Raw genomic sequence first — 23,009 nt, 5'->3', positions numbered from 1 at the left:
GGTGAACTGGGGTATTTCCCAATCTGGGAAGATTTGGGGAGCTGGGCTGGGCTTTCTGATCCCCAAAGTACTTCCAGGCCAAGGGGGAGCCTGAGGAGACAGAGTCTGCAGCACCCTTGGATGACCTGGGGACCTTATCCTTCTCTCAGGGTGACAGAGACCAGAGAATGTCTGGGGCTGCTCCGGGCAGGGTCCTCATCTAGTCGGTTCTTTCCACACACCTGGCACAAGAAGGGTTAAGAGGGTGCCTCCCCTGGCTATAAATACCACTATGTCCCACGCATATGAGCTTGGAGGCTATTTTGGTTGGGTGCCTGCTGCTTCGGGAATGCGCCACAGTGAGGAGCCGAGAGGCTGATGTCACCGGGAAGGCTTGGACCCAGCACCTGCTCGGGGTCACTCAGCAGCACCTCGAAAGTGCCCAGCCTTGGGCTGGCACTCAGGCCCCTCTGTCAGAAACGGGTGTTGGGTGGTGGCTCAGCACAAGATCAGGGCAGGGGTCTCCCCACATCACAACCCACCTAAATGCCTCCATTGCCCCTTCTCTGAGTGGGGGGGCTGGAGTCTGACCCCACATGGAGATCTGAGCCATGGGGTGGGTCAGGGCATCATCAGCATTTTGGGGTGCTCAAGGCAGATCTGGGGACCATGGCTACCATGCATGGGGTCTGCTTTAAGGGGTCCAGTGGTGGTGTGAAGTGCTGAGTCCACTTCTTTCTCCTCTGGCATCAGCCCAGGCCATCTGTCTGCCTGCCCCCACCATGGGTAGGGTGGCAATATGCCCTGACGGGGTTCTGGGCAGTGCTGGGGGGCTCACCACCAGCCTGCCCCATCCATGGGTCAGGGACAGGGCAGTGCAGTGGGGGCCAGGAGGGAGGCTGATAGCCTGGCAGGGTCTGGGGGTGCCCAGGGTCCATAGGCACGGTTGCTGTCTGTGCGGGGGCCCATGGCCCAGGGTGCGGGCAGGTGAGGGGCAGTAGGCGGGGGCTGGCAGCAGTCCCCCCGCAGCAACATCCCCAGCTGCCCGGCAGCAGGAGGGGCGAGTGATGTCAGCAGGATACAAATAGCGGCGTCGCGGGTCCCCTCCCGACGCCTCACAGAGCTGCCGGCCGCTCGCCAGCCCCAGAGCCTGCTCCCTGCTCCGGCCTCGCCGCCCCACGCCGCCACCATGAGCCAGTCCTACTCCTCCAGCCAGCGGGTCTCTTCCTATCGCCGCACCTTTGGTGGTGCCTCCCCGGTCTTTTCCCGCGCCTCCTTCGGGGGCAAGGGCAGCAGCGGCAGCTCCGTCACCTCCCGCGTCTACCAGGTGTCCCGCACCTCGGCTGTGCCCAGCCTGTCCAGCTTCCGCACCACCCGCGTGACGCCCCTGCGCTCCTACCAAAGTGCCTACCAAGGTGCCGGCGAGCTGCTGGACTTCAGCCTGGCTGATGCCATGAACCAGGAGTTCCTCCAGACCCGCACCAACGAGAAGGTGGAGCTGCAGGAGCTCAATGACCGCTTTGCCAACTACATCGAGAAGGTGCGCTTCTTAGAGCAGCAGAACGCCCTCATGGTGGCCGAAGTGAACCGCCTGCGGGGCAAGGAGCCCACCCGCGTGGCCGAGATGTACGAGGAGGAGCTGCGGGAGCTCCGGCGCCAGGTGGACCTGCTCACCAACCAGCGGGCTCGTGTTGAGGTTGAGCGTGACAACCTGCTCGATGACCTGCAGAAGCTCAAGCAGAAGTGAGTGGGGGCCCCAGCATGTCCCTGTGGGCATCCATGCATACATCTCCATCCCTAGGGATGGATGGTGTCACAGCTCGCCCTGGCAGCCGCTGGCATGTTCAGTGCCATCCTTGTGCCCCACGCTGGGAGCCCATCAGCCCCACTACTCTGTCCCCTTTGCCACATCCCTGGGGTGGGAGAGCACCTGGTTGTGCCTCTTGACTTCAGGGCACTTTGCAGGGTGCCAGGTCCTGGCATGGTGGCTATGAGTTTTGAGAGGGAGAAAGGCACCTGTGACCTGCTATGCCAGTGCTGGGTGCTCCCTGACCCACAGTGTGGGGCAGGCAGGGGTAAGCTGTCCCAGGGGTGTGTGGGGCAGGGTGAGGGAGGTGCCCACAGCCTGGGCATCTAAGCAGGGTACTCTGATGGCTGCTGCCAGCCCTCACCAGGCGCCCAGGTAGCACCCGGTGGGCAGGGTGGCTCCAGCAGGAAGGGTGTCCCCCCATGCCCTCCCTTGCGGTGAGGCTGAGGTCAGGTTCTAGTGCCATGGAATCCCCAGAGCTGGGGGATCAGAGTGCCCCCAACCCTGCTCACACCAGAGAGGGCTGGATTGTCCATCAGTGAGCTGAGCCCTGTGGGACAGATAGGCAGATGGATGGAACCTCCAGGCAGGCGAAAGCAAGGGGGAGGATGACCCGGGGGGGGGGGGGGGTGGTACTTCGCCAGCTCCGGATGCAAAGGAGGGAGGGGAGGAAGAGGCTGCACTTCCGCAGGGATGCTCCAGGCCTGTGTGGGTGTCCATGGTGCTCTGGGAGCAGCAGGAACCCCCCAGGGATGCCGTGGGCCTGGCTGGTTGCAAGGATGGGACTGGGGCCAGGAGGAAATAGCCGCAAAGGTGGCCAGGCTGAGTGAACTCTTAGGGACTGACCAGTTTGGGGCACCTGGCAGCAGGGATGGATGCGCAGGGGGAGCCGCCTGTTCTGATGCTGGTCTGCACCTTCTCTCCTGGCCCGTATGCTGCGGGGACACCAAGTCCCCATCTCCCGGGGGTAACACAGCCTGCTGCCTCCCCCCAGCCCCAGCCTCTGCCCCAGCCAGTCAGCGCTGGGGTAGGACCCTCTGCTAGGTGAGGCAGAGCCTCCGATGCTGGGGGGCAGCATGGAGGACCCCGCAATGTCAGGGGAGGAACAAGGCACACAACAAACGGGTGTCGGGTTCCCGCCACCCTGAGTGCCAGCATCACCCAGGCACCTCCCTCTCCCCCCCACCGCTTCCCCCTGACCGGCAGCCGCAGCACTGCCCCCTCCCCAGCACAGCCAGCGCTGACCTTGGGCTCACACCACAGCAGTCCCTGCTCCCCGTCCCACAGCATCGCTGAGACCTGCCCGTCCTCCTGCTCTCCCAGGGATGTCTCAGCCGGTGGCCATCCCTTGGCCCCCCCGTGCTGGATCCTGCACCCCGTTCCCCCAGCTGCTGACCACTCTCCCCTATAAGGGCTGGGGCAGTATGTGTGGCACCAAGCTGACCTCATGCCTTTGTGCTCTCTCCAGCGTTGACTATAATAGGGAATGGGAGGAAGAGCCCCTGGCCCTCTGCCAGCCCTCCCGACGCCTGCCGGGAATACAGGACAATCCACTGTCTTCCCACTGGGACATGCTGAGCTAAGGGACAGCTCGGGGGTACATTGCTGCTGTGGGATGGGGCTTCCTCTGGATCCTCCCTAACCTTCCCTCTCTGCCTACAGACTGCAAGAGGAGATCCAGCTGAAGGAGGAGGCTGAGAACAACCTGGCTGCTTTCAGAGCCGTGAGTACCTGTCTCCCTTGTGTGGCATGGGACCCTCACCTCCCTTCCCATTCCTATGTCCCCCCAGGAGCTTGGCCCCAGCTCCAGGGCATGGCCCTGGGCACAGCCCTGCACCTTCCAACCCTGGTCCTCTCCCTGCACACCTCCAAAACACACTACCCCTCACTGTGTTCCTCCAGGATGTAGACGCAGCCACTTTGGCACGAATTGACCTGGAGAGGCGCATTGAGTCCCTGCAGGAGGAGATTGCCTTCCTCAAGAAGGTGCATGAAGAGGTAGGTCAGCAGTGGCCCCCTTTCCCACAGGCACCCATGGGGCTGGGTGATGGAATGAGCGCCCTGAGGTGTCACTTTGTCCCCCCAGGAAATCCGGGAGCTGCAGGCTCAGCTGCAGGAGCAGCACATCCAGGTGGAGATGGACATCTCCAAGCCTGACCTGACGGCTGCGCTGCGGGACATCCGTGCTCAGTACGAGAGCATCGCTGCCAAGAACATCGCGGAGGCGGAGGAGTGGTACAAGTCCAAGGTGTGGGAGGCGGTGGGCTCCTGGCTGGACCCCCAGCAGTAGGTCTTGGCAGTCCCAGTAGCCTTGTGTGCTGACCCTGGTCTCTCCCCAGGTGAATGACTTGACACAAGCGGCCAACAAGAACAATGACGCACTGCGGCAGGCAAAACAGGAGATGCTGGAGTACCGGCACCAGATCCAGTCCTATACCTGTGAGATTGATGCCCTCAAGGGCACGGTAAGCTGTGGGCAGTGTTGGACTTACTGCTCCAGGGGAGCTGTGGACATCTCTGGGGTGCAGGGCTCTTCCCAGCTCTCTGGTGCTGCCGTGGGGGGACTCATACTGCAGATTTGGGCTGCACCTCCCCCAGTGGCAGTCAGGGCCTCTGTGAGGTGTTTTCACAGAGCCCTGGGGTCAAGGCACAGATTGCAAAAGGTGCCCAGCCTGGGAGGCTCCAGGCAGGCACGCACAGTGCTCAGGGTATCTGGTTGCAGGCCTGGAAGGTGGTTGCAAACAAACAAGGCTCAACAGTCCCTTGGCACAGTCATGGTCACAGGAGCCAGCCAGCAGCCACCAGTGTGGCAGTGCCACCTGCAGGCAGCTGTTCGGTGCTCCTGCACCTCTCCATGCCCCTCTGCATGGGGTAGGATGGCTTTGCTGGGGGGCCTGGGTGCCAGGGCACAGGGTGCTGGGGTCACCTAACACCTCCACAGCTTGTCCTTACCAGACCTGCTGCCCAGAGTTGGGCAGACAGAGGGTGACAGTCACCCATTATTGTCCTGTGTCTGCTGGACCCAGCCCAGGGTTGGCCACAAGTCTCCCTAAGTCCTTGTCTCTCCCCTAGGGCCCCCCCAGCATCCCCAGCTCCCACCCCAGGTGACCCCTGACCCCTTCAGATCCCTCCTCCTCACTGAGCCCCACTGTCTCCTCAGAACGACTCGCTGATGCGCCAAATGCGGGAGATGGAGGAACGCTTTGCAGGGGAGGCTGGCGGGTACCAGGACACCATTGCCCGGCTGGAGGAGGAGATCCGGCACCTGAAGGATGAGATGGCCCGGCACCTGCGTGAGTACCAAGACCTGCTCAATGTCAAGATGGCCCTGGACGTGGAGATTGCCACATACCGCAAGCTGCTGGAAGGCGAGGAGAGCCGGTGAGTGGCGGGAGGGCAGGACAAAGTGGGAGGACCAGCAAGGTCAGCTGGTTTTTGAGCTCTCACCCCATGAGCAGCCACCCAAGGGTTGGAGCTGGCTGGTGCTGAGTTCTCCCCTCTTTGTCCCCACAGGATCAGTATCCCCATGCACCAGACCTTTGCTTCTGCACTCAATTTTCGAGGTGAGCATTGCCTTGTGAAGAGAGGGACCTGCACTGAGTCCCCAGCGGTCCCCAGTTTGTGGGCTAATCTCCCTCTTGGAGGGCTGCAGCCAGGCTGGCAGCTGTGGACCCAGGGTTGCCACATTGAGCCCCTGGTGTGGAGGTACTCGGCGGGTTGTTGCCATAAACTGGGGGGGGGTGGTGTGTGTGTGTTAATCCAGGGCTCCTGAAGCCCCTCAGTCATCCCAGCCCTACTGCTGTGCCCCTATGCCACATGTCCCTGTGATCCCATCCCCTGTGCCCTCCCACCCGCAGAGACCAGCCCAGAGCAGCGTGCCTCCGAGGTGCACACCAAAAAGACCGTGATGATCAAAACCATCGAAACCCGTGATGGGGAGGTGAGCACAATCGGTGGCAGGGAGGCGGGGGGGTGGGGCCGAGCACGGCGCCTGTCCCGGTGCTCGGGGCTCTGGTGCAGTCATGACCTGGCCTTTCACGGTGCCTCCCTCCTGCAGGTGGTGAGCGAGGCGACCCAGCAGCAGCACGAAGTGCTGTAGAGGAGGCTGCGCCGGCAGCCTACTGGCACCTTCTGTCCCTGCCTCCGTCCCGCCGCCAAGTCCCCCTCCTGCACCCACTTCGCCCCCCCCGGCACTGCCTGAGGGGTCCCCCTGCGCAGACGCCTCCTGGCCCCCGCACTCCTGGGCTCTCTCCTTCGGCTTCAAAAGGCTCACTCAGCTTTCGCAGCTTCGCAGCGGCAACGCCAGCGTCAGGATCAGGCCCAGGCCGGGGAGCGTCAGGAAGGCGGGAGGGAGGGGACAGGCAGGAGGGGTCGGGGGGAGCAGGTGGTGGCCTGGGCCAGCTCCTCAGAGAGCCGGACGGTCCCAGCAGCAGGTTCTGGATCCCCCCACAGCCCCCTCCCCACGCCGGGCACGGGCTTGGGGTCCATCCCATCCGCCTGCGCCGGCACCGCCGGCCCCCCGGAGCTGGCACTTCTCCGGGTGCATGGCGGCGATGACAGAACAGGGAGAAGCAGGCTCCAAGCTGAGTCCCCGTTGTCTGCTCGGCTCGGAGCCAGGGTGCTCCCGACCTGCGTCCTCCTCCTGGCCCCAGGGTGATGGGAGCCTGCGCTCCCCCCAGCCCGAGAGGCAGCCCCATGGGGCAGAGGAGGGGAGCGCCCGTCCCCCCCCCCCCATCGCGGGGACCCCCAGCAGCAGGAGGCTGCGCGGGTCCAGGCTCATGAGCCGAGAGGGTACATGTAGGTGGACACAGGAGAGAGGAGGAGTGAGTGAGTGGGAAAGAGGGGAGAGAGAAGGAGAGGAGCCTGAGAGAGGCCCAGGGGCCAGGGCAGGTGCCCCAACCCCTCGCCCCACTGCACCCCCACCCCACCGCGTCTACCTGACTCTTTGGGCGGCTGAAATAAACAGCGGAGCATCAATCCTGCCTCTCAGCACATCTCTGGGGCAGGGACGGGGCGGCGTGGTGGGGAGGCAGCACTGGGGGGTGTGCGTCCCAGCAGGGATGGGCTGGGGTGGATAGAGGGGCCAGCATTCCCCTGCGCTGTCTCTTCCCTAAGCTGTTGGTCCCATCAAAACACGTGTCCCTCTCCCACACGCCCAGAGCATTTTGCTGCCTGCGGTGGTGGGTTTCCCAGATGTGCCGGGTGGGGGAGCTCTGCTGGGACTGGCGGCACCGGCAGCGCTGAGCCCTGAGCAGGTTTGAAGGGGCTTTGGGTGACTGTCTCTTGTCCCCCCCCACACACCCAGGACCCCCCACCATAGCCCTGTGGCTCTCAGCCCCACAGCCACCTCCTTTCTGCCCCCACCCTGGCCAGCCCTGCCCCAACCCACACCCACCTGGGACTCCCCCAAGACCCCTCTTTCCCCCAGTCTGCAAGCAGAGCCCCCCTCATCCCAAATCTACTCCCCCTCCAGCACTCCCCACCATCCCACACCTGTCCCCACCCCAGGTTGAACCTCCAGCTTCAACCTCCAGCTTCATCCTGATCCCTATGCCCTCTCCCCCCAGCACACAAGCCCTCCTTGCTGTCATCATGGGGGGGGGGGGGGGGGGGGATGTCTTGACTTCATCTCCTTCACCCCAGCGATGGGGGGTTGCAGCAGGAGAACCCGGGGTCGGGTATCCTACAGGCGAGAGAAATTCAGGGTTACTCTGCCCAGGGAGGTGCTGGAGGGTCTGCACCCCCCTGCCAAGCAGCAGAGTCCTGGGAGGGCGGTGGGCTTGGCCGGGTGTGGCGTTTTAGGGACAAGGCAGGTGCTGCTGCCAGCAGTGGGGACGGCACTGAGGGTCCCTGGTGGAGAGGGCGGTGTGGAGAGCCCCAGTTTCGGGTGCGGGCCGGTCTGGGCCGGGGGGTGTCGTCTCTCAAGGGCTGTTTCCAGCAGGTGGCCCTGTGACACCGAGGACGGATGCCAGGGCTGCCTGGGGAGGAACGACACCTCCCTCCCTGGCCGGGCCAGGCTGGCTGGGCCAGAGCGCTGCCACTGCGGCAGAGCGGGGACGGCAGGAGCGGAGCAGCCCTTTGCCCGCAGGGCAGTGCAGGCCGGGAAGAGCCCCCCAGGCCTCTCACGGGCTTCTCCTCCAGCCCCCAGAGACCCTGTCTGGGGCTTGCTCAGCCCCTCTGCAGCCAGGCTGTGGGTCTAGCTGGGCATCCTGCCCCGGTGTGCTCCAGCTACCCCAAGCTGCGGGGATCCTGGGATCTCCTGCTCACAGGTGATGCTCCACCGATGCTGTCCTCAGGCTGGTGGCAACGGGCTGTGCCAAGGCTGGTGTGTAGCTGGGAAGCAGCACGCCGTGTTGCTCGTGTCCTGCTCACCCAGATTTACAGCTCAGGCGAGGGCGGCCAGGGCCAGGTGCCGAGATGTGTGCCGTTGCTCCAGGAGCTGGGGAAGCCCTGCCTGGCTGGGGTGGTGAGGCAGCGCGTGGCACAGGCAGTCCCTGGTCACTCACTGCCTGGAACACAGCATGTGGGAGCTCTCATGGGGCACCCCAAACTCAAATAGCAGTGTTCCTGCTCCAAGCAGGGCTTGCATGAGGAGGCAGGACAGGACTCACACTGCCCAGGGCAGTGAGGCAGGGTCTCAATGAGAGAAATGGGGGCTTGCTGTATTTGCAGCCCTCCAGCAGGGCGGTTATGGGATGAGGATGGATGCAGGGATCCACTCCTCCTCTGCCTGCTGGGGATGGGGCAAAGGGGCCCTGCTGGGCCGGCTCTTGCCCAGGGTCTCAGTTGCAGGAAGCATGACGGTGTCCTTTCCCTCCACATGCCACCAGGGTCTCTCTGTCCTGATCCGGTGACACTGCTGGAGAGGAAGGGGGGGAGGAAGGCTGGGTCCCCCTCAGCCTCACTGCTAATATGGAAAGGTGCTTGCCCCTTTCTATCTTTGCAAGAGGAGCTGGGCTGCAAGGCCAGGACGGCGGGTGCAGAGAGGGGGAGCCCGGCCAAGGAATGTGACATATCAGAGGCAGCTGCCACTTGGAAGAGGGGGCAGAGGGAGCGCAGCTCGCCAGGGGCTGCGCAGGACGGGACGGGTGAGGAGGGGGGACGCCAGGGCCCCAGTGCTGGGACGGCTCAGCAAGCAGCCGGCACCCGTGGGACTCGCACCCAGGCCGGTGGAGGAGCAGGTGCCGAGGGGCTGGGCAAGCTGGGGGTCGCAGCAGAGCATGGGGTGTGGGTGCTGCACTGCACCGGGCGCTTGATGAGCAGCAGCTCAGCCACCAGCAACCCGAGCACTCCACCTAAAAATAGCCCCTCGCTTGCCCACGGTGTTGCGACCTTCGGGGCTGCAGCCGGTGGGGGGGAGGCAGTGAACCGGACAGCACCTGCACCGGGGGGCTGCCTGTGCCCAGGCACCCCTGGCACGCACCCAGCACCCCTGGGCTGCAGGCAGGGCAATAAGAGGGGCACAGTGCTGCTGGCTCGGGGCAGCAGGGGTGGTGGGTGAGGGCAGGGGAGCTGCAGACCATGCACCGAGCACAGGGACATGGTGGCACCAGTAGGGCCAGTGGGGACTCCCGGGCGGCCCCGCCGAGCCCCGGCATCCCCCCGAAGCGTGCCAAGGTCACGGCAGAGGCAGGGGCAGCTGAGGAGGGCTCGCCTCGCCTGGCGGCACCATATTTTGTACGGAAGCTGAAGAACGCGGCGATTGGCACTGGCTGTGACATTCGGCTGCGGGTGGTGGTGGTGGGCAACCCCCGGCCCAGCCTCCACTGGTACCGGAACGAGGAGATTTTGGCCCCATGTGAGGAGGAGTATGGAACCCTTTGGATCCGGGACAGCAAGAAGGAGGATGCTGGCGTGTACACCTGCATTGCCAAGAATGAACGGGGAGAGGCCATGACCAGTGCTGTGCTCGCCATCATTGACATGGAAGGTAAGGGTGACATGGCTGCTGGCATGGCTGTGCTGGCACAGTCATGGGCTTGGGTTTGCTGAAGGTGGCAGCGGTGCTTTGCAGGCTCCCACTACAGTGCATGGCCATGGACAACCAGGGCTGGGTTTTGCTGTGCCGACCCTGCTGTGGGCTGGTATGCCCAGTGCCGGCAGCACCAGAGTGTCTCTCTAGCCTGCAGCAAGCATGTGGCTGCAGTACCTGCTGCCAGGCCAGGCAGGGTGCCAAGGCTGGGCATGGAGGTGTTGGGAGCATGTGATGCCAAGCCTGCTCAGGGCAGGAGGTGAGAGAGAGAGAGATGTGGGTGCATGGTACCGGTGCTGCAATCCTCTGCAGCCACCAACATGGTCCCTTGGACCCCATGATGCCCATGGGCAGAGCTGCCCGTGGCGTCCCACCGCAGTGTACTGGGCCCTGGGGCTGTACTGGGAGAACTGGAACGCTCCAGCATGGGGCTGGGGGAGAAGCCTGACATTGCAGGAGGCAGGGCCTGGTGATTAATGAACAGGGGTGGAAGCCGATGGCAGCCCCTCTGCTCTCACCCTTGGGTGCAGTGTTCCTCACGCTCATCTGGCACACAGGGTACGTGAAACTGCTGTGGGCCCTTGCATGGATAGGTCTCATCCTACATGGGGGCCAGGCAAACTTGGGGCTCAGCCCCCTCTGCTCCAGGATGGATGCCACCTCCTTGGGTTTTACAGACCTGAGTGTCAGGAAGCATATGGTACTGGCTGGTGGCACCCCTTTGACATACTGAGCTAACTGCATGGGAATAGTGAGGGCAGGGAGCAAGGGAGGCGGTGCTGAGGCCTGAGGCTCTGGAGAAGGAGCTGCACCCAGGCCTTTTGCAGCACAGGAAGAGTGCTGGAGCTGCTGGACCTTGTGGAGGGGACTGGGTGGCTGTGGGGGAGCAGAAGAAGCCTCTGCAGTGCTGAAGGAGAGCAATGGAGGAATAGGAAGAGTTGCTGTGTGGGAGCAGGGAGGCTGGAGGAGCCATCCTTCGGAGGATGGAGGAAGGTGTATGCGCTGCTCATGGGCCTGGCGGGGGGACAGGAAGCAGAGATGTGTATGACGGATCCTGCCCTGCAGTGGATCTGTGCAGGGTCACTGTGCGTCGCACCTTTGGGGACAGTGACACTGCACAGCTGGACACATGGCGCTGTGTGTGTGGAGCAGGAGACAGGCACTGTCCCATGAAGGGGGAGCAGGCTGTTCTGGAGCAGCATAAGGGGCAGTCATGCTGTTCTCACACTCTGGTGTACAGCTGCACCTCTCCATGGCACCACCTGATTTCCCCAGATGCCCATTCCCATCGTGCTGACGCACTTTTCCCTGCTCCCAATTCCCAGCCGTCAGCCCTCACTGCCACTGGAGCAGCTGAGGGAGGGATGGAGCAGCCAGGATTGCCTAATCACAGGGTGAATGTCACCCTGCCCGGGTGCTCCTCCCAGCAGTGGACGCTTGGCTGTGGGTGCACCGCCATTGAGCAAACAGCCACTCAAAATGACAGCTCCAGGGCAGAGGTGCCTCTGGAGCCACGCTAGTTCCAGGGCTGGCAAGGAGCATGGCAGCCCATGGTGTGGCTTTGCCCTTGCTGTGAGGCAAAACAGTCTCTGTGATGTGCCACAGCAGTGCCCAGGGAGCACCATGTCCTGCTGGGTGCTGGAGAGGGATGCTGCTGTGGAGGCAATGGGATGTGGTGGGGATCCAGAGGCATCACCAGGCCCCACTGCAGGGTGCTGGCACTTGGCATGTTGATCCCCCGAGGCCATTTACTCCATGCTGGCAGCCAAGCAGTGAGACAGGTCATTGTGTGAAATGGAGGAGGTGTGCCACCGCTCTGCACCCGCCTGCCCTGACACCCCACCAGGATGCCATGGCTCACTGGCCTCCAGCATGGAGGCCCCGACTGCTTTTTAGACTCCTCACACTTCATGCCAAGACCCAGCTCTCTGGGGATTGTGGATGTTCCACTGGTGGCTGTGCCATCCCTGTGCTGGGCAGTGACACCCCATCCTTGTTCCCTGCGGGCCCTGTAAGCCGGGTCATCAACCAGTTATAGAGCAAGGGGGAGGTGTGCAAGGTCCCCAAGTATTTATCTAGGGCTCAGTGTCCATATCTAAAGGTATTGGGATGCCCTTGCTTGGTTCGCCTCTACTGTGTTGCAGTTCCTGGTGGGCACAGAGCCCTCTTTCTCTCCCCAGTGTGCAAGCCAGGCTGCAGCTCATTGCAGGGCCAGCATCAGCTCTCCCCAGGGTGGCTCAGGTCTCTGCTAGTGGGCTGGGGGCCTCTCTGCTGCCCAGCTCTGTGCTCAGCCCCAGCAGCTCCTCCTGTACCAGCTCAGCTTTCCCCCTTGCTTGCACAAGCCTGATTTAGCTCCTCTAATCCCTTGCCCTGAATCTGTCGCTCCACCCCACTAATGATTTTCTCCTGCTCTTCTCCCAGGTGCCCTGAGCGCGTCAATGCCTGTGTGGGGATCAGGGAGCGCATGCGTGGGGCTGCCGGGTGCAGGGGCTCTCAGGGGCACACTGTCCATCCCGGGTCCCACCACACTGTCCATGCCTGCCGCAGGTTCTCCGTCATGCCCCAGCTCCATGGGTGCAGATGGGGTGCATTTGCCCTTCTCACACCAGCACCAGGCTGGTCTGGTGGCTTCCCAGGTCTGTCCAGGAACCCTCTGGACCCTTTCAGCCAGCCCTGGTCTCCACTGCAGGTCCACTGCCCCCATGCTCGCTAAAGCCTTTATCATGTCTCAGCTGCATTTCCTGATTTTTTTCCTGTAAACTGGATTAAATCACCTCTTAAGAACCTGAGCTAATCTCCTTTTAGAGCCCAGGCCTCCCTCCCTGTGCCAGCGCTGCTTGATCCTCCTCCCTGCAGGGGCTGCCTCTTGTTTCAAGGTTGGATGTGTCCGTCTTGGGCTCCCAGTATGGGGTCTTGCTCTGCTTGCCTCCACCTGCAGTCAGCAATCAAACCGCCTTGGAATCTTTCCTCTGCCCAGGGAACAGCCTGCACCCGCCTGGATTTGGAGGCAGGGAAGGGGCAGGAGCTGCCTGTGTGCAGAGGCCTTGCATGGACCCTTCCCATCCAGCCCAGAGTTACACTGGGGGCATGATTTTGCCACGGGTGGTGCATGGCAATGGAAATAGCACTCTGGTGGAGATGGCTGCACTGACAGTGTCCCTGGTGGCTAAGCACCTCTTGCCATTTATCTCAGCACCTAATTTTAGTTCCTTACTTTGCAGCAACGTGCCCATGTTTATTGCCAACTACCCCTTCCCTCTGGAGCCCCTGCCAGTCTTTCTCAGGGACTGAACGGGACCTAACGCCTCCTTTTGCCATCTTCTCCCTCCTCTGGGACTCTTGTGGCTGCCTCAGTTTCCCATTGCTGTCCCTGAAGCTCTAGGGTACAGCAGCATCTTGGAGGAGCCCAGGATGCAGCAAGGGTCCAGCCGAGGATGCTGTGCCCCACTGTGGAGTGTGCACCATGACAGTGCGGGGGCTGCCTCTGTGGAGCTGCTCGGCCGGTGTCACTCCAGGTGCTGGTCTTGGCTGGCACAGGGACAGGTCCCCATGGGCAGGGTGCTGGCGCGGTGGCCATGTGTGCCGGGTCCCCATTGCAGGGTGCTGAGGACCAGGAGGGCTGCTCCCTGCAAGTGGAGCAGCGGGTGCAGCTGTCCAGTCAGTCACCTCCACCCCTGCTCTCCTGCCTGCTGCCGGGGGGTTATTTTTGCTGAGGAATGTGCCGTCCCCTCAGATTCTGGCGGGCTGCAAGGCTTGTATTACAGGCGAGAGGCCGAGACCTGGGCCTGTGGTTGGGTAAATATAGCACCGCCGCTCAGGGCTATGTGATGGGTGACGGCCTCTTCCTCCTCCCAGCTCTCACTGTGCCCTTCTGACCAGGTTGCTGGCTTGAGCTGGCACAGTGGCACTAGGAAGGGGCTAGTGGGTTCTAAACTGCCCTGGCCTCTGTGAGCAGCCCTTCAGCCTGAGACAGCAGGGATGCTGGGAGCGGGGCTGGCAGAGCAGGGACAGAATGCCTCCTGCCATCCTGCTCTGTGCACCGGCACTCAGAGCCAAGGTCACATTGCTGTCCTGTGTCCTGTGTCATCTGCCTGCAGCAGGCACTGTGCGCTCGGGCATCTTCCTAGTGGCAGCAAAGAGAGGTGATGCTGGGGAGGGTACCTGGGGTGTCCTCAGCCCTCAGGAGAGGGGTCACAGCAGAGCATTGCTCTTCCCCAGGGCCAGAAGGCTGCTGTGGTGCTGCTCTGCCCATGAGAAGGGCCATCCACTGCAGTTATTTCTCCCTGGGGACAGGCCTGGGGATTGTCCTCATCTCCCCAGGCTCCAATCACATCCCCACCTCCAGCAGTTCCAGGAGGCACAGACACATGAAAGATTCCTGCCCAGACCTCCTCCTACCTGAGATGACTGCATGCGCCCGCTGCCATCAATTATTCAAGCACTGAGACAAGGGGGCTGATGCAGTGGTGCAGGGGCAGGATGCAGGCAGAGCTGCTGGGGGCCCAGCAAGGGATGGGGAGCCATGGCTCTCCAAGCAGTGTCATTAATGCTGTGCTTTCAGCAAGAGTGTGCTAATATGCTCTGCTTGGGGCTGGCGTGAGTCCGGCAGGAGAAGCTGGATCTGGGTAACAATGGGGCCGATTGCTCCAGCTCTGCCCCTGGTCCATGCCTCCGCTGTGCTGGCCCCTGTCACCTGTCCTGTGTCCTCATCCTGCAGAGGAGCAGGGCAGTGCCAGAGCTGCCCCCAGCCTCGGGCAGGGCAGAGGGGCTGCCCTGGTGACTAGGCTGCTGTCACCTCCCACCAACACCTTCTGCTGGGACTCCAGCTTTGTCATTGCAGGGGGATTAGCAGGTGCTGCTGCCTCTGGAAAGGACTTTTGGGTTCCACAGCAGGCACAGCCCCTTGGAGGTGACCCAGCTTCTCCCAGGGGGGTAGCACCTCTGGGGCAGCCCAGAGCCACCTCTGGACTTCTGCTGGGGACGGCCAAGTAGCAGAGCCGCAGTTGCAGGGAAGGACTGTGTGCCCAACTAGGGGGAGCTGTGGCTGTTGGGGCAGCGGATGTGACAGCTGGAGGATACCCAGATGTCCATGTTTTGGCAGGATGCATGTGGGACAGCCCTGGGGCTGTGGTGGCAGCATCCTTGCCCCAGCAGCCATGTGTGGATCCCAAGCATTAGGCTCCTACCCAGCATCCCTGCCAGGCTTTTATTCCATTTGAGTGGTGCTCAGGTCTGTGGCAGAATCACAGGCATGCACAGCTTGGGTGACAGCACCTGGCAGAGAGACAATGGGTGCAGGGACCCTGGCAAAAATGAGCCCCACAGCCCACCTCTGGGTACCCTCAGGGGTACCCATCTCTGTCCTCAGTCAGGGCTGGGGAGCCTCTGGCTCTGACAGGAGATTCCTTTAGTGCCAGCTCTGGCATTTGTGTGACTCGCCTGACGTATGGGGTCTCCACGGAAACCCCGCAGCATCACTCAGATTGTAGGACTGTCAGAAATGTTGTATAAACAGCTCCTTTTGTACTGGGTAATTTGCAAGTTATTATGGAGCCACAAAAAGCCTCACGTTGGGAGCCATGGGCTGGGAGGAGAAGTGGAGAAAAGCTGCTGGAGCTGCCAAGCATCACGGGGAGCATGATGTGTGCAGCCCTGCATGGAGTCACTGGCTCCGCAGGGGATAGGTGAACGGCATAGGGACAAGCACTGGGTGGGAGGGTCTCAAGCTGCTTTCCTATGGATGCTTTGCAGTGGGAAGGGGCAGTGGGACCAGGTGGGGCTGGGACCTTGGCTCTCCAGGAGCCTCAGAAGGGGCCTGATGTGTGCTGTGAGGCTCCATGGCTTGGTGAGTTTGTGATGGAGGGCACCGAGAGCTGTGGAGCACCAAGAGCTATGGGGCACATGGCAGGCAGGAAGGCCTCGATGAGGCTGTGGGGCTGGGACTGCCCCTCCAGCTTATTTACAGCATCACCCAGAGAACAGGGACAGGCTGGTGGGGCTGGGAATGCTTGGCTGGGAAAGGCATGCTGGGGTTCTGCCAGTGCCCCAGGAGCACTAAGAGGTCTTAATGGTCCTGACCAGCATCACCGGGGACCCACACCCTGGGAGCCCCATCGCAGTTCAGTCCTTGGGCACTCCGTCCTGCCCTGAGCTGTGCTATGGGTCATCACCCCAGCATGGGTGGAGGTCTCATGTGCGTCATGCAACATAGACAGGGACAATGGCCTACCTTTCTCAGGTCAAGCTTGCATTCCCACCAGCCAAAAGCAGTGATGAGCAGTCCAACCCTGCCATCCCATGTGGGTCAGGTGCAAGGTCTGCCCTAGGGCACTGGGTGCCTGCAGCTGGAGGCTGTGTGGCTTGCAAAAGGGTCATGCCATGGTGTGGTCAGTGCTGGACTGTGACCATATTAGCTCCCATTCATGTGCCCATGGGCCAGTAGTGCTGGGACCCACATCCATGTCTTGGCAAAGGGACCTTTCTGCGTCGCCAGTGGCTGAAGGATGTGAGGCGCTGAGTGGAGGCTGGAAGAGTGCTGGTGAGCCTGGATCATGACTGGGCAGTGCCATGGCACACTGTGGCTATGTGCAGGGTTGTGGCCGCTGTGGCAGTAGAGCTGCCCGGCTTGGGGGCACTTTGGGGACAGCGTGTGGAGGGCAGCTGTGTGCAGTGCTGGCGTGGTGTGTTGTGTTAGTCTTGTCCCCATTGCGTGCGTGTGGGACCCGCGGTGGTGGCTGTGCCGTGTGGTGCTGAGTACAGCAGGGAAGAGCAGCCCCCACTCCGGGTGGTGTGGCAGGACCGACCGGTGCAAGGATACAGTAGTACAGCGGCATTCCTGGGCAGGGGGCTCGCACCCCTGGGTGCCGTGCAGCCAAAGCCAGCTGGGGGAAGGACGTGTGCCCACCCCAGCCGTGTCCCCCCACAGCGGCTGCCCTCGCCCCCCGGCACCGGTGCCCTGCCCGTCCCCCGCCGCTGTCACTGCCTGCCAGGGCTGGCGGGGAGGAGGATGCGGAGGCAGGCGGGGGAAGGATGGAGGGAGGAGCACTCCAGTGATGCTTCATGCTCACAGCTCCAGCCCTCCCGAGAGCCCAACCTGGCGAGCCCCGTTCTCTCCCTCCGCCGTCCCCGGCTGCTGGCGGTAGAGGATGCTTGGAGCATCGCTTGCCCCCGCGGCGTGCTGACAGCGGGGACCCCGCTGGGAGCGGGCTGGCTTCCTGCCGGGCCTGAGCCGGTGTGACCGGGCCACCGGGGCTCTGCAGAAGCATGAAGAAGATCTGGGTGAAGAAGCGTTTCCAGGTGAGAGATCTGGGCTGCCGCCCCGGCCGGTGCCGGGAGGAGGGGGGAGGCTGGGAGCGGGAGCGCATCGGGATGGTGATGGGGATGGGGGTGTCGCTCCGGCCCTGCCGCTGCCGCCCGAGGCTCCCCAGGGCTTTGCCCATCACTGGCATCATCCCCGCTTGCAGAGCTGCCTGCCTGTCCTAGCCAGTCAGGGCAGGAGGGGCAGACGGCAGGTGTTCAGCACCTCCTGAACCAGCACCGGGCTGGGAACCCCGTCGGGGGCTGCCCCCCACGCCACCCTCTTCCCTCTTTGCTCTCTGGAGCCAGGGCAGCAAATGGAGGCCTCTTCATGGCTCCATCCAGCCATGGATCCCGGCTGCCGGTGGTCACGGATCTGGAGACGAGGCTTTGCATGCGTCATCCCCTCCGCGTCAGGAGTATGCCTGGCACAGGCGAGGCTCCTCCGCGGCCGCGCTGCATGCTCCCTGCCGAGCAAGGCACAAGGACGTCACTTGGCCTCGGCGGGGGGGAGGATGGGAGGCATCCTTCCAGGAAACACCCCCGGGGCCCACAGGCTCACCCCACTGCTCCCCACAGCATGGGCACATAGCATCCCCACTGTCACCCTGCCTGGTGGCCCAGCAGGGGCCCGGGATGAGGCTGTCACGTGCAGCCCCTTCCCACAGTTCAGGATGTGCCAGGGGGCACAGGTCCACAGGGATGCTGGGGGGTCCCTCTGAAGCAGGGTGGATTGCACTGTCTGGCTGCCCCATCAGCTCTTGGGGGCAGCAAGCCTGCATGGTGGGGAAGGGTCCTGCATTGCTGGCTCTGCACAGGGGGTATCAGGGCACCCACAGTGACTGTTCCTCTGCACCAGGCGACCCACCCGTTGCCCCCCTCCCCCCCTCCAATGTCACCCCATCCCTGCTCCCTGTCTGCTTGCCTTACACCAATGGCACCTGTGCTGGGCTCCCCATGCCAGGCAGTGGCAGGCTGCCCCATGATCCCAGGAGCCCCTTCTCCCCCTGAATCCCCTTGGCTCCATGGCCATGGTGAAGGATGCCCCATGCCAGGGCCAGGTCAGGACCCCTAGCCCAGGCAGGATGAATCTGTGCATGGTGCAGAGGAAGGAGGCAGCAGCAAGTCTCACCTGCCTGCCCTGTGGGCAGGGGTGAAGCTAGGTGCTGATCTCCCCATCCCATTGTTTCTCCTCACCCCAGGCTGGGTGGGCACAGAGTGGGTTCCTGGGGCTCCCTCATCCCTTTTCCCAGGGTGCAAATGAAATCCCAGACAGGATTCACACCCCCCATTCTTTTGCTGGCCCCTTTGCCCAGACCCCAGCCCTGAGCTGCTCCTGCCCCATTTTGACCTCCTGGCTCAGGGGTCACCCTGCATCACCCAGCACTTGCTCCTTGACAAGCTGTGGGTGGGTGCTGTGCCCGAGGTGGGTGCAGGCTATGGGGTGCCCTGATCCCACAGGAATGTGTTGCATAGTGCGGGGATTGGGGCTCAGCCATCTCACAGCTCTGAGCAGTGGAGCCTAGCCCAGGCCCAGTGGGTGCAGTCACCATACTGGATGGAGAACTGATGGCGCCAGTCCCTGGGGAAGCCACGAGAGCACCCGATAATGGCATTCAATTGCATTTTCATTTTTTAATGGGGGAATTATCTGCCGATGGTGCAGTTAATCACTCATCTAGCTTTCCCTGGCCTGGAAGATGGGCTGCGAGCCAGAACCAGCAGAGTCAGCCGAGGAGGAGAGGTGAAGCCTGGCTCAGTCTGAATACAAATGTGTCTCGTGCAGCCACTGCCCTCTGGCCAGCACTGCAGCAGGTGGGGGGGCTGGTGGGAGCTCCCAAATGATGCCCATGATCAGGGGCTGCTGCTGCAGTGGCAGGAGCTTTTGGACATGCAAAAGAGCCTGCTGCTCTTCCAAGGGCAACTGACTGCTGGCCATGCTTGGCAGGCCATTCCTTGGTGCTGTCTGTCTGTGACCCTACTTGGTTGCTGGGGGGAGGCAGGAGTGGTGGAAGAGCATAGGGCTTCAAGAAAGCTGGGTGTCCAGGCCTGGGCTCCATGCTGTGGAGACAGGGCATGGGGTGTCAGTGTCCTGGGGAGACCCTGTCATCCAGACTGTCTGGGAAGGATGCTCAGTCCTGGCAGCACAACCCTGCCTGTCTGCACGCCTCATTCGCCACTCCTGCCTGCCTTGGAGATCACACCATCTCTCTGCTTTTGTTGGTGCACACCGGTCCTGGCAGCCAGGTTGCCTTCAGCCGGTCCCTCCCTTGACAAGTGGGTGCTGGGCCCCAGGCTGCATCGCAGAGGGCAGCCAAGCTGGCAGGGAGCTCCGTGTGCCTCTGCCCCGGGCTCTGCTTAGGTTCTGCCTGCCCAGACGGCGCGGGCAAGCATGGCCCCACGCTGCCAGCCCCACACAGGCGGGCCAGTCCCATGCACTTGTGCCAGGCATCCTCTCTTGCAGCTGGCATGGCCTCTGCCGGGGATGGGGATGCTGTCCCCACGCTGGGCCAGTGCCCAAGGCAGTGTCTGGGCCAGTGCCTGGAAGACACTTTGCTGGCGCTGTCCCCACACTGGCGCGGGGAGTGACTTCGAAGGGGCTGCAGAGCATTTGGGCACCCACCCAAGCAAAGACCTTGCTGCAGGCGGTGCGGGGGTAGCTGAGCTGCCCAAGGCTGCTGCTTCCTGGGCCCTGGCTGCCAGCACAGGGCTAGAGTGCACAGTGTCACCCCCCGGCATGGGCAGTGGCGCAGGGCCAGGGTGCACAGCACCATTACTGAGGGGAGTGTGTGTGTGCACAGGTGTGTGTGTGCACGGCTGCACGTGTCCACCTACACCCGTCCATGTCTGCGTGCATGGGGGTGTGTGCCTGTGGGTGCCTGTGGTTACCTGTGGGTGTGCAGCGGGGGGATGTGTGTGTGCGTGTGAGCGCTACCACGTGTGCTCTGCCTGTGTGTGAGCGACTGTGGGTGTAAGTGGTGCCGCATGTGTGGTGATGGGGTGTATGTGTGCGTGTGTGAGCAGCGCCTGGTGCTGTGCCCTGGGTAACCCTCTCTTCTCTTTTCCTTTGCAGAAGAACGGCCACTCACGGCGCTTTGGGCGCTTCACGCATGGTGCGTTGAGTTACCCCCTGTCACCCGGGACGGGGTCCAGCCCCACTGCCGTGCTGCGAGGGGACAGCAAGCAGAGGCTGGGCAGGGCTGGGCTGCATTTTGTCAGCCCCAAAATGGGGTCTTGGTCAGCTGGGGGCTCTGGGTGTGCCCCATGAGGCTGGGCTGCTCCTGGTCCTGCAGCTCTGGTTGCTCAGGTGCTGCCAGGCTGCCGTAGCTCGGCTGGGGCTGATGCTGTCTGTGGCAGTGCACAGTACAGCCAGCAGTGTGCTGGGCTGCAGAGGGGTGGCTTGGGGTGGGGGTCACCAGCGTGCCCCCTCACCCACAATAGCAGTGCAGTGGAGGGGGAGTGTTGATGGGGCAGGGGACACGTCCCTCACTACAGGGTCTGTTGCAGCACCTTGCAAGGGCTGCAGCAGTGGCGGGGGGGAAGTCTGGCCCTCCCTGCCTGCACAGCATTGACTTTCCTGAGACAGGACATTAGGGTGGCTGCATCCTGCCTGTGGAGAAGATCTCACGGATGCGTTGCCCTGAGCATCACTGGTCTATTAGCCAGGGCCATGCTGTGGTACAGGGCCATATCATGCAACACTTGCCACCAGTGGGGTAGAGGATGCATGTTTAAGTGCCAGAGGGCACATGTCTGTGTGCCCCAGCACCCCCAGGAGCATCCAGCTGGGACATAGGCTGGGTGGTCCAGCCCCAGGCTGCGGTGCTCTGTGGAGCATGGGAATGTGTGAGTGCTGCAGTGGCTACAGTCCAGCCCATGGTGCAGCTTCTAGGGCAGGAGGTGGCTGTTCTGCCTGGCAGGATGTGGCCATGGCATGGGGAGGGGATGGTGCCATACACTGACACAGACAGGATGGTGTGTGTCAAGGAGGGTCAGTGTGCAGCACTGGAGCGGTGTGCAATAAACATGGGTGCAGAATGGAGACGTGGTGGGGAAGTTGGGGGTGCCAGACCTGTTTCTACACCCTATGGCCACCTGGCCCCTGCTACGGGGCCGGCCAGGGCGTAGGGTCCTAATGCCCAGTCCTGACCCCATCCTGGACCAGAAGCCCAGCACGGTGCCATGTTTTCTGAGCTGGCATGGTCCACCCAGGAGCTGCCCTGGCAGGTTCCTGCCTCATGGAAGCATGGGGAGATGTTGGGAACAGGGTCCCTTCCTGCTGCCCTCGCGTCTCCGCAGGCCGGGCTGATAACCTGGTGTTGATATCTCTCTCTCTCTTGCTGCCCCTATGGAAGCGAAGTTTTCCGCTCCTGCAGGAAACAAAGCTACGGTAGGAAGACCCCTGCCCAATGCCAGCCCCAGAGCAGGCCCCATGCCCCAGGCTGCCTCCCTGCCCCATCACCGCCATCGTCCCCCTGCCCTGCCTCCCCATACCCACACTGCTTCCACCAATAACATTCCCATAGCCAGCATCATCTCCCTTCCTCCCATCACCTGACGCTGCTCCTGCCCGCTTTGCCTGCCCTTGCCCTGTTGTACTTTCCCACCGTGGGTCCTGCCTTTCCCTGCTGGCAGCTCATCCCTGCAGGTCACACTTGTGCCGGCTGCCCCAGCGATACCTCCTCCGGGAGTTGCCTGGGCACTGCTCTGCTGCCGCTGGAGCCAGTGGGTCTGCAAGGGGCAGTGTCAGCCTGGCCTTCTGTCCCTGTGTCCCCTCACCCCCTAATGTCCTCTTCCCCCCCCATTTCCCTCAGACTCGGAGACAGGTGAGGATGAAGCCAGTGATCCTCAGGTGACGCAGCGCAGTGAGCTCCAGGATGAGACGGCCTTCAGCACCCCCACGGGTGAGCAGGGAGCACCCGGCTGGCACTGAGCCCTGGCACCAGCTGCAGTGCATAGCCCCCTACCAGGGCTCTGCTGTCCCAGCTCTGTGGGTCTCCAGGGACGGGGGGAGCTGTGGCCAAACCATGTAAAGGGGAGAAGGCCTGAGACAGCAGGGTGCTGCTTGGGACAGCCTAGGACGCTCTGTAGTGGCTCAGTCCTCCCTGAGCAGGGTGCTGGGCTCATCCCCATGGGCACCCAGTGTTAGCTCAGCTCTCTCTTTCCAGGTGGGTCTGACACCCTTGTGGACGCCTCCATGAACACAACTCCGACCTCTGTGCTGGCCCTGTCGCAGGCAGAGGAGCGCTCGAGCTGGTCGGGCAGCCAGCAGACGGTGCTAGAGAAGGAGACGGAAGCCAGCCTCTCTGCACGGGGACCTTACCTCCGCCCCGCTGCTTGGCCACAGCCGCAGGGAACCCCAAGGCAAGCAAACGCGCCGCCCCCGTGCAGCGCCGAGGTCCGGCACCTGGGTGTGGAGCCGCTGGTGCGGGCATCACGGGCTAATCTGGTGGGCACGAGCTGGGGGTCGGAGGATAGCCTTTCAGTGGCCAGCGACCCCTACGGCAGCGCCTTCAGCCTGTACCGAGGACGGGCGCTCTCGCTCCACGTGTAAGTAGCGCGGGGAAGTGTGCGGCGGGGACATCACGCTGGGGCCATCTCCTTCCAGCCTCCTCAGCCATCTCTTCCCCTCTGCCTGGGCTTTCTTTGCCTTCACCATGCCTGAATGAGGAATGGGGGCTCTGAGCAGTAGGCAGCCTGTTCCTGGTGAGAAGGTGGGATCAACCAGGGAGGGAGGCTAACAACATGGGGCTTGCATGGGGGGCAGATGATGTGGAGTGGAGTCCCTTTCTGCTGTGGCTGGGTTGGGGCTGGGGATAACCCCTGTGCTGCTGTATGAGCTGCAGCATCCCACCCACAGGCTGTGCAGTTGATGTTCCCCCATCCCGCTCAGCCCTGGGCCCTCTGTGCAGTGCAGCGTGAGGGGACCTAGGGATGCATGACAGCCTGGGACAC

General features: G+C 62.8%; 2 protein-coding genes across 7 annotated transcripts in view; both read left to right on the top strand.

The window, feature by feature from the left end:
- Nucleotides 1-1,168: 1,168 nt before the first annotated feature.
- On the top strand, nt 1,169-5,885 carry DES (desmin; the record flags this gene model as incomplete). 6 transcript variants are annotated; one of them, XM_080620551.1, is made up of 9 exons in its annotated part: nt 1,169-1,722; nt 3,449-3,506; nt 3,689-3,784; nt 3,873-4,034; nt 4,126-4,251; nt 4,947-5,167; nt 5,300-5,349; nt 5,644-5,726; nt 5,844-5,885. In XM_080620551.1, the coding sequence occupies 9 exons, from the start codon at nt 1,169-1,171 to the stop codon at nt 5,883-5,885; spliced, it is 1,392 nt and encodes a 463-aa protein (XP_080476677.1). The 6 variants fall into 6 exon arrangements, with proteins under 6 accessions (XP_080476677.1, XP_080476679.1, XP_080476678.1 ...); XM_080620553.1 differs by having other exon boundaries at nt 3,449-3,509; nt 5,016-5,167; XM_080620552.1 differs by having other exon boundaries at nt 3,449-3,509; nt 4,968-5,167.
- A 3,422-nt stretch (nt 5,886-9,307) lies between these two features.
- SPEG (striated muscle enriched protein kinase) overlaps nt 9,308-23,009 on the top strand; it is a gene marked incomplete at both ends in the record, with an annotated part of 36,979 nt that continues 23,277 nt past the window's right edge. Inside the window, 5 exons of the mRNA XM_080622173.1 lie at nt 9,308-9,716; nt 20,128-20,167; nt 21,410-21,444; nt 21,869-21,958; nt 22,223-22,604. Of these exons, the coding sequence (XP_080478299.1) occupies nt 9,308-9,716; nt 20,128-20,167; nt 21,410-21,444; nt 21,869-21,958; nt 22,223-22,604 (956 nt within the window). The remainder of the gene's footprint in view (nt 9,717-20,127; nt 20,168-21,409; nt 21,445-21,868; nt 21,959-22,222; nt 22,605-23,009) is intronic.

Source organism: Psittacula echo (assembly GCF_963264785.1).
Source record: "Psittacula echo genome assembly, chromosome: 6".
NCBI classification, from domain to species: Eukaryota; Metazoa; Chordata; class Aves; order Psittaciformes; family Psittacidae; genus Psittacula; species Psittacula echo.
The sequence above is the reverse complement of the archived record's forward strand: the minus strand, read 5'-3'. Positions and strand labels throughout refer to the sequence as shown.